Source organism: Aedes aegypti, chromosome 2 (genome assembly GCF_002204515.2).
Source record: "Aedes aegypti strain LVP_AGWG chromosome 2, AaegL5.0 Primary Assembly, whole genome shotgun sequence".
NCBI lineage: Eukaryota > Metazoa > Arthropoda > Insecta > Diptera > Culicidae > Aedes > Aedes aegypti.
This window is the reverse complement of record NC_035108.1, coordinates 443608764-443621125: the sequence shown is the minus strand read 5'-3', so window position 1 is coordinate 443621125 and position 12362 is coordinate 443608764. Positions and strand designations below refer to the sequence as shown.

The 12362-nt window shown below is 40.0% G+C and overlaps 1 protein-coding gene across 2 annotated transcripts in view; it reads left to right on the top strand.

The window, feature by feature from the left end:
• The window catches only part of LOC5572370 (nitric oxide synthase), a 445274-nt gene extending 433236 nt beyond the window's left edge, over nt 1-12038 (top strand). For both annotated transcript variants that reach the window (XM_021847903.1, XM_021847904.1), the window contains one exon: nt 11473-12038. In XM_021847903.1, the coding sequence (XP_021703595.1) occupies nt 11473-11583 (111 nt within the window). In that variant the 3' untranslated portion in view covers nt 11584-12038. The remainder of the gene's footprint in view (nt 1-11472) is intronic.
• The last annotated feature ends 324 nt before the right edge of the window (nt 12039-12362 follow it).

The following is a 12362-nucleotide window of genomic DNA, read 5'->3' as shown; positions in this document are numbered from 1 at the left end:
AATTGATGGTCAGGCCTATCCTCGCTGTCTCCCTCTTCAGAGGCACGAAGGCCTCTTCCACTGACCTGCGATCGATTCCAATCAGGTCTATATCGTCCGCAAAGCCAAGGAGCATGTGCGACCTTGTGATAATAGTGCCATTTCTCTGCACGCCAGATCTCCTAATAGCACCCTCGAGTGCAATGTTGAACAGTAAATTCGAAAGTGCGTCTCCCTGCTTCAATCCGTCTAACGTCACGAACGAGGTTGATACCTCGTCTGCGATCCGAACACTTGATTTCGAACCATCCAGCGTAGCACGTATCAGCCTAATTAGTTTCGCCGGAAAACCATTTTCAGACATTATCTGCCAAAGCTCATTTTTTTTCACTGAGTCGTACGCCGCCTTGAAATCAATAAACAGATGGTGAGTCTGCAAGTTATACTCCCGGAATTTGTCTAGGATCATTCGCAAGCTAAACATCTGGTCCGTTGTCGAACGGCCCTCACGAAAACCAGCTTGGTATTCGCCGACGAAGGACTCCTCGAGCGGTCTCAGTCTGTTAAACAGGATGCGCGACAGAATTTTGTACGCCGAATTCAGCAGGGTAATTCCTCTGTAATTGGCACACTCCAGTCTGTGCCCTTTCTTGTAGATAGGGCGGATGAGGCCATCCAACCAGTCGGTGGGCAATTCTTCGTCCTCCCATACCTTCAGAAGTACTCGGTGGATCGACTGGTAAAGCTGCTCGCTTCCGTGCTTGAGAAGCTCGACCGGGATCTCGTCCTTCCCAGCAGCCTTACAGTTCTTCAGCTCGCTGATAGCCTTTTTAACCTCTCCTATGGTCGGTGGGTCCACAGCTTGATCGTCATCATCTATGTTCATCCTGTTCCTCGCTACATTTCCATTCTCACCGTTCAACAATTGCTGAAAGTGCTCCTTCCACCTGGCAGCCACCGCCGTTTTATCGGTCAGCAAATTCCCTTCTCGGTCATTGCACATGGCGGGCACTGGTACGGTATTGTGCCGCGCACCATTGACCGTTGCATAAAATCTCCGCATATCATTCCGGTTCATGCTTTCTTGTGCGTCAGCTACCACACTTTCTTCGTGCTGCCTTTTCTTTCTGCGGTGGATTCGCTTTTCTTCGGCTCTCGCTGCCCTGTACCGCTCTCTGTTCTGTCGGGTACCGGCCACAAGCATACGGCTTCTGGCGACATTCTTCATGTCTGTCACCCTCTGGCACTCTTCATCGAACCAGTCGTTCCGTCTTCGTCGTTGACCAGTGCCGATCACTTCCCGCGCCGTTGTTGTCACAGCTTCGTGGATAGGGTTCCACAGGCTGTCGACGTCTCCAGCAACGTTGACTCTTCCCAACTGCTCGTCTAGTTGCTGACGGTACTGCGCAGCTACTCCATCAGTCGATAAGCGTTGTATATTGAAGCGTAGCGTTCTGTGTGTTGCGGAACTCGTGACGCTGGATAACCGCGCCCGAATTTTAGCTACAACGAGATAATGATCCGAGTCGATATTAGGGCCTCGGAAGGTCCTGACATCAATGACATCTGAGAAATGTCGCCCATCAACCAGCATGTGGTCTATTTGGGAGCAGGCATCGCCACTCGGGTGTCGCCAGGTGTGTTTGCGGATATTCTTTCGTGCGAAGTAGGTACTGCTGATTGCCATCCCTCTAGCAGCAGCGAAGGTTACTAGCCGCAGGCCATTATCATTGGTAACGGAATGAAGGCTTTCCGTTCCAATGACGGGTCGGAAGAAATCTTCTTTCCCGATCTGCGCATTTGCGTCGCCGATGACTATCTTGACGTCTTGTTTTGGGCACTCTCCGTAGGCCTTATCCAGGCTTTCATAGAACTCATCCTTCATGTCATCGGGCTTATCGTTCGTTGGCGCATATATGCTGATCAGGCTGTAGTTGAAGAACTTGCCCTTCATTCTCAACACACAGATTCGGTCGTTTATTGGTTTCCACCGAATAATTCGCTTCATCTGCTTCCCAATCACTATGAATCCAACTCCACGTTCTGCTCTGTCGCCACCGCTGTAGTAGATGTGGTACTTGAATGAAGTGTTGGCGATGGGGTCCACCGCTCGGAATTCGCGTTCTCCGGTTCTCGGCCAGCGTATTTCCTGGATAGCTGCCACGTTCACGCCAACATTCCGCAGTTCACGAGCCAGGAGCCCAACACGCGCGGGTTCATTCAAAGTTCTCACGTTCCAAGATCCAACTTTCCAATCGTTGTCCTTTATTCGTTGCCGGGACTGTTGCCGTAAAATCAATCCGTTTGCTCTACTTTTGCCTTTCTTGGTTGGTGAAGAGTCTTCGATAGGCCACCTAACCAGGGTTGCGCTACCTACATCGTGCTAGAGGGGCTGCCTCCTCGGTGCTGACACGATACAGCATCGTCCGCTTGTTCTTTACATGATGACCACGGTCATAGCCATCACAACCATCCACCTTTATCAGGGCTTTGGACCTGTAGCTCTGGTTCTCAATAGTTTCAAGTTCTTTCGGACATGCTACTATGGTGAGCCGTCATGCGCTAGCGGTGTTGGCCACGTTCTAGTAAGAACTGGAATTTTTGATTCGTTGAAGAGAGTTTTCCGTATATAACATGGCATCAAAGAATTTCCTATGTAAATCTTATAGGCATAGGGGCTGGCCATTAATTAAGACAATTTTGGTGGTTTTTCGACCCCCCTTTTCCTATGATATGATTTTTTGTATGGAAATGAAAAAAAGTATTTGTAGAATACCTCCCCCCATAATATTTTACGTGAATAATGGACGATCCCATATATATTTAATTCTTTTTTATAAGGGATGCGACACCAGGAACCGACTTTCTTTAACAAATGAGGCCTGTTCTCGGAAATATGCCTTGTGACCATGTGATTAAACAGGTGCTATATTTTGCATAGTAAATGTATCTTTTTTTTATGTGAACACGTATCTTGACGAGTAGGAAGAGAATTAAATATATAAGAGTTCTATAAGAAGTATTTATTTAACAATGTCAAAAATTATGCGATTTTCGTAACTCGACACCATGAGACTATTAGAAAAAATACGATTTCAAAGAACCAATAACTCGTTCGAAACAATTAAACCCGCACCTAACAATGTCATCAAATACCCTCCTAGTTAACGTATAAGAGATTCATATGACACTTGATAAACTGTGATACAGTACTTTTATAAAAATGTTGTTAAATATCTCAATTTCTCAACAATAAATCATGTCAAGTTTATATAACTTTTCAGGTATGTTTGTGATGGTATTTTCAATCAAATTTATGTTTTTTATACAATTCAACATATTGTCTTTCTTGTTCTGCATGGCTTTGGAATTATTTCAGGGTTTGAAATTTCCATATCTTGACGTAGATGTGCGTGGAATGTGGTTTATACGATACGTGGTTCACTGGGAAGTCAATATACATACATGAATGGCATCAAATCAAATTAATGTAACCGTTACTATTGATTGTTTCGCAATATACAAACCACATTGAAGGATAACCCTATATGAATCGGCATTAGGTCGTTCACTTCCTAAGCTCCACCCCATCATACTGATCACTGATTGTGTACTATGGTGGCGCCTGATAAGAACACTCCCAACTTCTATAAGATCGCGATCGTGCAAACAAATAATTTCGCGCCGGGAGATCACACGCGTACATTACCGATCATCGGACGTTAGCCAACCTACAGCATACAAAAAAAACTGTTTTCTTCCATGCATACGATTCTGAAACGTGATCGCTCAGGGCGGTGGAGATTGATGCTCAATTCACATGAAGATGGGTGAATCTTTCCTACATCTTCCCTCACCTCACCTCATATGCCATAATCAGTTCTCGATCACAGTCACGTATGGAATTTCAAGTTTAACCTATGCGTACCCAACGTCTGTTTTTGAGGATTTTGAAATCTTCAATCAGCTGTTAAAAAGTCATTTTCCAACCGATTTTCCTGAAACCAATGGCATGCGATCCAGATTTGTCTAAATTTGCAAGGGCCGCAAAACGGAACCGGTTCACCTAATGGTTCCGGAGTTATTCCGGATTCCGTTGGGGTCAGAACCTGTCGAAATACGAATTTTCAAACAATCTTACTTCTTTACACGTGCTATTCTATTTTTATATACATAAAACACTATTAATATATACAACCATATTCAATTAAGTGTTAATGACCTCTTTGGACACGACAATCCGTTTACTTGTGCCAGATATGTTCCGGAAGTCCTGGGGGAGGTGGTCATTCCCACAATGTTATCAGAACCATTCGTGCGACATCTCAATCTTCATGATTTGTCAAATAATGAGTGGAAATGGTCATTAGAAAGTTCAACGACCATTCGGGATTGACCTGGTCACACCGGACATGTTCCGAACACCCTGGCACCCATTTTCTAAGTTTTTCCAAAACAATTCGTACAACACCTCAAAAAACTCGATTCGTCAAATAATGAGTGGAAATGGCCATCAGAAATTTCAACGAACATTGGGATCATGCACAAATTATGTCACGCTCCAAGGAGGGGGGGGAGGTGTCAGGCCCAGCGTGACAAGCCTTAAAAAAATTTTGAAGGCTTCATACAAAAAGCGTGACAAAGAAGGGGGGGGGGGGTTGTCGAAAAAGTCCAAATTTAGCGTGACAAAATTTGTGTACCATCCCATTTAGGATTGAACTGATTACATCTGACATGTTCCGAACACTCTGGCGAAAGTAGCCAATTCCAAAATGTACAAACCTGTTCGAACCGTTCAAGCGACATATCATTCATCATGACTGGTGAGAACGATAGTGTTATGTGATATATTTGCAATTATAAAGTAAATTTCTTGTTTTTATCGGAAAATTTTAAAAACTTTATTATATTGATAATGATATACACTTTTATTCAACTGGTTTTATTTTTGAAGTCAAAAACACTCCTTTACGGTGGTCACTTCAAGCTCCAACATTGACCCAACATTCACAACAGAAGCTGTGTGAACCTCCATGCGACCCATGTTCATTGCAGATTTTCTTCAGGCACATACTGCAAACGGTTTTCACTTTTATATCCTTAGATCTGCAACAGAAGTAACACCTTTTTCTTTCGAAACTGATCTTGTATTCTGGATGTAGTGTTATTTCTTGTGAATTTTTGCAAACCTGACACAATATCAAGTTTACGGTTCTCGTATGGGTGTCACAAGCAATATTGTCACACCTGTAACATTGTGATATTTGTCCGACCCGTACACTTGAAACAAGCTTTCGTCAACAAGATGTATCGTCCATACATTTGTTCATAAGAATTGATGTACTTTATGATTTTATCTTGAACGTTTGTAGATAAACCCAACGTATCTCTTCGCAGCTTTACAAGTTCAATGGCCAATTCTTTTGCCAGCCAATCCAAAAATTTGCGTTTTCTGCTTTTATCGTTTGGGCAATAGTTAGGATTCGCAGTCGTGAAAAGAAAATAGGCATTATGGCTGCAAATATCAATTAGGTTCATGAACGTGGCAAACGACCACCTATCTGTTCTTCGTTTGCACGTATATGCAGCGGTCGCTTTATCAAGCGTGTCTACACCACCTTTCAATTTATTATAGATTTCTACAACTTTCGGCTTATGCAAACCCTTCTCTGCCTCATACTGTAATAAAATAAGAAGGAATATGTTTTTAAAATCATAAAACATTGAATATTTGTTTAAAAAAAAGATTAAACTGTAAGCTAATGCACATTTACTTTTGCTTCCGCTGTTTTTGTTACAGTTCGACTTTTTTTTTATGTCGATGGTTGGTCGTTCTCAACATTCTCTATATCATGTGGCATCGTTTCCGCATCAGTTGACAAAAGCAACACAGTTTTTCCTTTCCGTTCGGTCCATGAGGTCAACATCATATCTTCAGTGTATCCACACAGAGCAGTTCCAGGTTCAATCTTCTTTTTATCTATAAATTCAGGTGGAACCTCTCTCTTATTGCTCCTAAGTGTGCCCACTGATACTAATCCATTGTCTAGTAGTTCTTTTGCAAGAGGCACCGACGTAAAAAAGTTGTCGAAACACACTCTACGACCAGAATTATAATACGGCTTCACCAGTTGGGTCACAACGCGTTGTCCTTGATTTTTCTCTGGTCTATCGTTGATTTTGCCTGAGGAAAAGATTAATAAATTCAAAATCCGAGGATTATGCAAGGATCTATCAAATTTACGAAAAAAGAGATTTATGTGAAACTCACACAAACAGGCAATTCCCCAGTTAGTAGAAATGATTTCAATTAGACTCCACATACAAATGTGGTAATGTTAATTTTACTCAAGCTCAAAAATATGAGGAGTTTGAATTTTGCAATAAATTATTTATGAAAATTTTTGTTTGTGATGCAGAACATCATCATTACATTTTTGATCAATAAGGACAGTTGATTATCAAATCTGTGAAGCGGTTTTCATTCATACTAAAGCGTAAAGTTACTTTTACAGTCAAACCTCCATGAGTCGATATCTGAAGGGACCATCGACTAATAAAAATATCGAGTAATGGAACAGAAGTGGTTTGGAAAGTGGATTGAAGGGATCATCATAGTAACCACGAAATTTTGCTTTTAGTATGATTCCATGAGTCGATATCGAGAGATGGAACATCGACTTATGGAGGTTTCACTTTACTTAGGTTCTCATATCAGTAAAAAAATATTTTTATAGCTACTTTCTGGTTTCATGTACGCTGATAGACAGGTATGTATTTTAGGGGTGGGAGGAAACAAAATTGAAAATCACTACTCATGTCAAACCGGAGCGGTATTTTAGTATTTTTTTCAAAATCTTCAACATTGTCAAGGATATATTATTATCATAATATTAATCTCTTTCTTTTGGTATTTTAACTCAATTTGTATACACTCCCGTGCATAAGTTTGGGTTCACCCCCTCAAAAACATACAGAAGTGTTCAATCCATATCTCTGTGATTACACGTCCAATTGAAACTCTTTAAGCCGCATTCGAAAGGCAAAGAGTTATTCTTACTTCGTATGTATTTTTCCAAAAACATTTTTTTGAATTTTGTATACTATATTTTTACTTAAAGTTGTTACATTTTTTTTGCACGGGAGTGTATATTACCCCTTTCATGAGATCTGATCAGAGCTCTCCGAAGCCTAAGCCCACCACTTCCGATAATAGATAATAATGTTTTATGGTTATGGTTAAACAATTATATAACTGTATCAGTTTATGCATTATATGAATTCGAATTAAGGCAACAAAAATCCATTCCGAAAACAAAATGTTGGATTCCTACTGAAATTTTAAAATTGTCGATATTACAATTCAAGAAAATTATCTTGCAAGTTCTATTGAAACTACGAAAAAATAACTAAACCAATATATTTTAATGAGATATGCATTCTGTTGAACACTTACCTGCATAGATATCAAAATTACACATCACTGATGATCGTGCATCGGCAGCAGCCCAAACTTTGATGCCATAACGACAGGGTTTCGCTTTCATGAAAACTCGGAAAATGCAACGTCCTCGAAAGGGTATCATACGCTCGTCCACTGTTATGTCTATCGAAGGGTTATAAGAATCACAAATGTTTTTGCGAACCTTCTCTATAATCGGACGAATAGGCCGCAACCGATCATGTGGTTGCTTAGAGGAAGCAGCGCTTGATGATGCTAAACCAGCACTTTCCTTTTCTGCGGTGCCTTCCTGAGGTATCTTGGAATGGAATTTTGATGATCGTGCAGGGCGTCTTGCCAAAGAGTCATCAAATCTTATGTAGTGACAGATTTGTTCGAATCTAAAGCAAATCACTCATATATGAAAATATAAATGGCAAGTTTATTATCTATTTACCTGTTTCTCCCCATAATAGCACTATAAAAGATACGAGCCATAATGTCGTCATTTGACCATAGTTCACGAATATGGATCTTCGAATCATGGTTTTTACCAGCTCCTATTAGGATTCCAATAAAAGCTTGCATTGTGGACAAACAAAGTGGTTTAAAAGACGAATCATGAGCAGCTTCTGCGTTAGTAAATTTAATAACAGTCTCAAGCACATCAGAGTTCATGAACACTTCAAACGCATCCTTTGGAGTCTTTTTTTTTTTGTAAATCAATATTAAAAGTGCCCGTAACATTGCTGTTATCAAGCTTTGGACAGCCTTTAAAAACCGTTGGGTCTTTGTGCCATTCTGTTGAACGAGATTTTGATATATATATATCTCATTATCCAATTCTTCTTCGCTATCATCCTCAAACAGTTCCGGATCCGCCTCAGCATCAACGTCACACTCCACATTAATCGTATCAGCATCAATAACGCTATCGCAATCTGAATCTGTTTCTGAATCCATCACAATGAACTTTAAAACCTAAACACGACAAGCTTATGATTTTTTTCTGAGAACTGATTACACCATTCCCGCAATAACTATGTGTGTGTAACACCAATCTTTGATTTGAGAATGGAAGACATCAGAAAACTACAGTCAAAGAAGAGATCAACATAGGGATGTTCCCATATTTCGAAATTTCGAAATTTGATTCGATACGAATATTGAATCAAAGTATCGACACCACCGAAATATTGATTTGAATTATTGATACATCGAAATATCAAAGATATAAGGGATGGTACACAAACTATGTCACGTTAAATTTCGACTTTTTGGACCCCCCCCCCCCTTTGTCACGTTTTTTGTATGAGTCCTCTGAAAATTTTGTAAGGCTTGTCACGCTTGGCCAGCCCCCCCCCCCCTTGGAGCGTGATGTAATTTGTGCATGACCCCTAAGTATTTGAAAAGAGCAAAGTTCCTATACCACTTAGTTAGCTAACTTTAAGTTTCCTACGATTCGCAAAAAAAAATCGTGTGCGATACTTCGGGCGAAAATATCGATATCACCCGTATATTGATTAGAAAATATCGATATAAAATATTGAAAGCAAAATATCGATATTCGGATGTATTATAAAAATCGAAACGTCCCTAGTCCAACACCAGTATTAGTCATCAACAAACGGAATGAAGAAGATCCTTCATTCAATTGCCCATTGCACGGTGACGTCACCAGAAAATCGCTCTCTTTCTCTTCTTTGAAAAATCAACTTATTGACAGGTCCTGGCACCGTTGTTTTCAAGTTTTGTTAAAGAGCAAAAGAGAGCGAATTTCACCGTAAAATAAGCTATTCGTCATCAAACGTCAACATCCTACCGCAAAATCGCTAGTGTTTGGAGGGGATTTTAACCTCCAAATCATCACCTCCAAGTTAGTTCTAATACACTCCGTTATATGAAATATGGTGGCGCGTCGATCGTCGCAAGTTTATCGTTAAACAGTCAATAGGTCACTTCACAGCGATATTCTTTATCTTTCGTTCTTCTAGAAAATTCATTCGACAGGAGCTGTTTCTTGTTTTTTAGTTTCCCGTAGAAAGAGAACAAAGTTTGAATACTACAAGCGATCATTTTATTCATGATTCAAGGAAACATTTTGAGCTACTCGGGATATCCGGATTTTGTTCGGTATGGTCACAAACTATCTGAAATGTTTCCAGTTTCATCTAAACGAAATGAGGTACACACGAATGGTTTTGGAAAAACTGAGCTAATGACCACTTCTCTTGAGCAATCAGATTATATACAAAGGAACCCGTCCTGATTGGTTTTGGAACCGGTGTAAAATGCCGCAAAAAAAAAACGAAATTTGATATGTCGCATGACCAGTATTGTGGAATTGGCCGTACGGAACATATCTGGTGTGGCCAGATCAATCCTGAATGGTCGTTGAACTTTCAAAGGACCATTTCCACTCATTTTTTGACATATCTGTTGACATATCTGTTGTATATGTTTGAGGTGTTGCACGAATTGTTTTGGAAAAACTTAGAAAATGGCCATTTCCATCGAGGTATCCGGAATATGTCCGGTGTAACCCGGTCCAAAATGGTCATGGATGTCCAGAACATTTATTTTCGTTCTTGTTTCCATAAATCATGAAGTTTGATATGTCGCACGAACGGTTTATATAGCATTGTGGAATTGGCCACTTCCGCCAGGGTGTTCGGAACATGTCCGGTGTGACCAGGTCAATCCCGAATGGTCGTTGAACTTTCTAATGACCATTTCCACTCATTATTTGACAAATCATGAAGATTGAGGTGTCGCACAAATGGTTCTGATAACATTGTGGGAATGACCACCTCCCCCAGGACTTCCGGAACATATCTGGCACAAGTAAACGGATTGTCGTGTCCAAAGAGGTCATTAACACTTAATTGAATATGGTTGTATATATTAATAGTGTTTTATGTATATAAAAATAGAATAGCACGTGTAAAGAAGTAAGATTGTTTGAAAATTCGTATTTCGACAGGTTCTGACCCCAACGGAATCCGGAATAACTCCGGAACCATTAGGTGAACCGGTTCCGTTTTGCGGCCCTTGCAAATTTAGACAAATCTGGATCGCATGCCATTGGTTTCAAGAAAATCGGTTGGAAAATGACTTTTTAACAGCTGATTGAAGATTTCAAAATCCTCAAAAACAGACGTTGGGTACGCATAGGTTAATTACCGAAAGCGCTCCGATTGACGAGCGATTTCTGCCGAGAGCGGCCGGCGTCTGTCCATCGGGAAATCGATTCCGACGAACGGTCTGATAGCACCTACAACAATCTGCCCGTCTTTTAGCTATGCATACATACATATATTGGATATGCCGTTGAAAACCGAAAACAATCGATCGTTACATCGATAAATTGGTTTTATAGCGCGCGCGAACAACTCACCGCTTCACAGAGGAACGAAACTGAAAATAGACGGTCAATTTAAAGCCTCATGCTATAATGGGGCATCGAAGTACACAAAATGTGACTAACATAAACATATTTTTAAACATTACTCGAGATGTTATCCAAACGACAATCGAATATATAATAAATTAAATATTATTAGTAGAGCCTCTGATAAGCTTTGACCGTCTATTTTCAGTATCGTCCCACTGTGGCCCGTTGCTCGCACGATCTACAGGGGGGTCGTCCTTTGACTTATTCCAGCGCAAGTTCTGTGTCTTATTGTAGAATAATTTAATTGTCGAAGCAGTCACTCAACCCAGAGTGTCACCACAGACAAACATACGTAACCGACGTTAAGTCAACAAGGATCTAGGTAGCGATAGTAGGCAAACATTAAACTGTAAAAAAGTGATAAAAGCGCCACAAGTGAGCTTTTGACCTATTATCACATATTTTTTATTGTGCGTTGTTTTGCTACACGATGAAAATAATTGGAGTACCACATCCATTTGTCTGTGGTATCGCTGTTACATCAGCTGATTGATACATTGCACTTTGCACGGCGTCGTGTACGGGTGTACGACCTTCCACTCCTTCGCAAACAATCGACTCATTAATCATTTTCGTTTTTTTTTATCTTTTCCCACAGGACGAAAACCGCTACCATGAAGACATCTTCGGAATCACCTTGCGGACGGCGGAAGTGCACAACAAGTCACGTGCCACGGCCCGTATTCGGATGGCATCGCAGCCGTCGTAATTTGTTGCAAGTGTTCTTTCGAAATAAACAAGGCGGGTGGTTCAAGAATGAACGACATTTAACAAATTATGTTCTCTAAAGTTGGAAGTATTCAAGGTAAATAAAAAAAACAGCAGTCTTGAAACAGTTCTTCTAGTTACCAACTATGAACACCAACTAGTAAACCTTTGAAACATTTGTTTTCAATTTTACTAAATTGAGCGTATTGACCGGTTATAATCAAGCTATTAACTTAGATGTACTTAACAGCATCTCTAAAAAAACTTAATTTTACAAGTTTATTCCACTATATATCCTCTAATTTATCAAAGCACCAAAGTTAGAAACAATTTTTACGTGCACAAATCTTAAAACTTCACATTAACAGATGATCAAATATCGTCAAAACTAACAATTGAAAAAATAACTGTACGAAAAAGTTAACGAAGAAAGAAGTGGCGACAGTATTTCATAATTGAAGTAGAAATAAGAATGCTCCATTTTGAACCATATGGAAAATTCTAAACCTGACCCTTTAATGGATTAATTTTATTTTATTCCAAATTCCTTTCAATGTTTCAAAAATATAATGTTTCAGAACGCACCTCTTCTTCTCGTCATTACATTTCCACAAGGATAGAGCATGCATCTCAGCTTATCGTGAACTTCCACCGTTAGTTCAGTTCAGTTCAGTTAGTTTTTGATTTTTATCCTACATGTTCTTTTGGCTCAAAATTTGAAAGACATTTGATAATTTTAAAGGCTACAAAAAAACCTTTTCACAGTGGTGTTCAAAATAT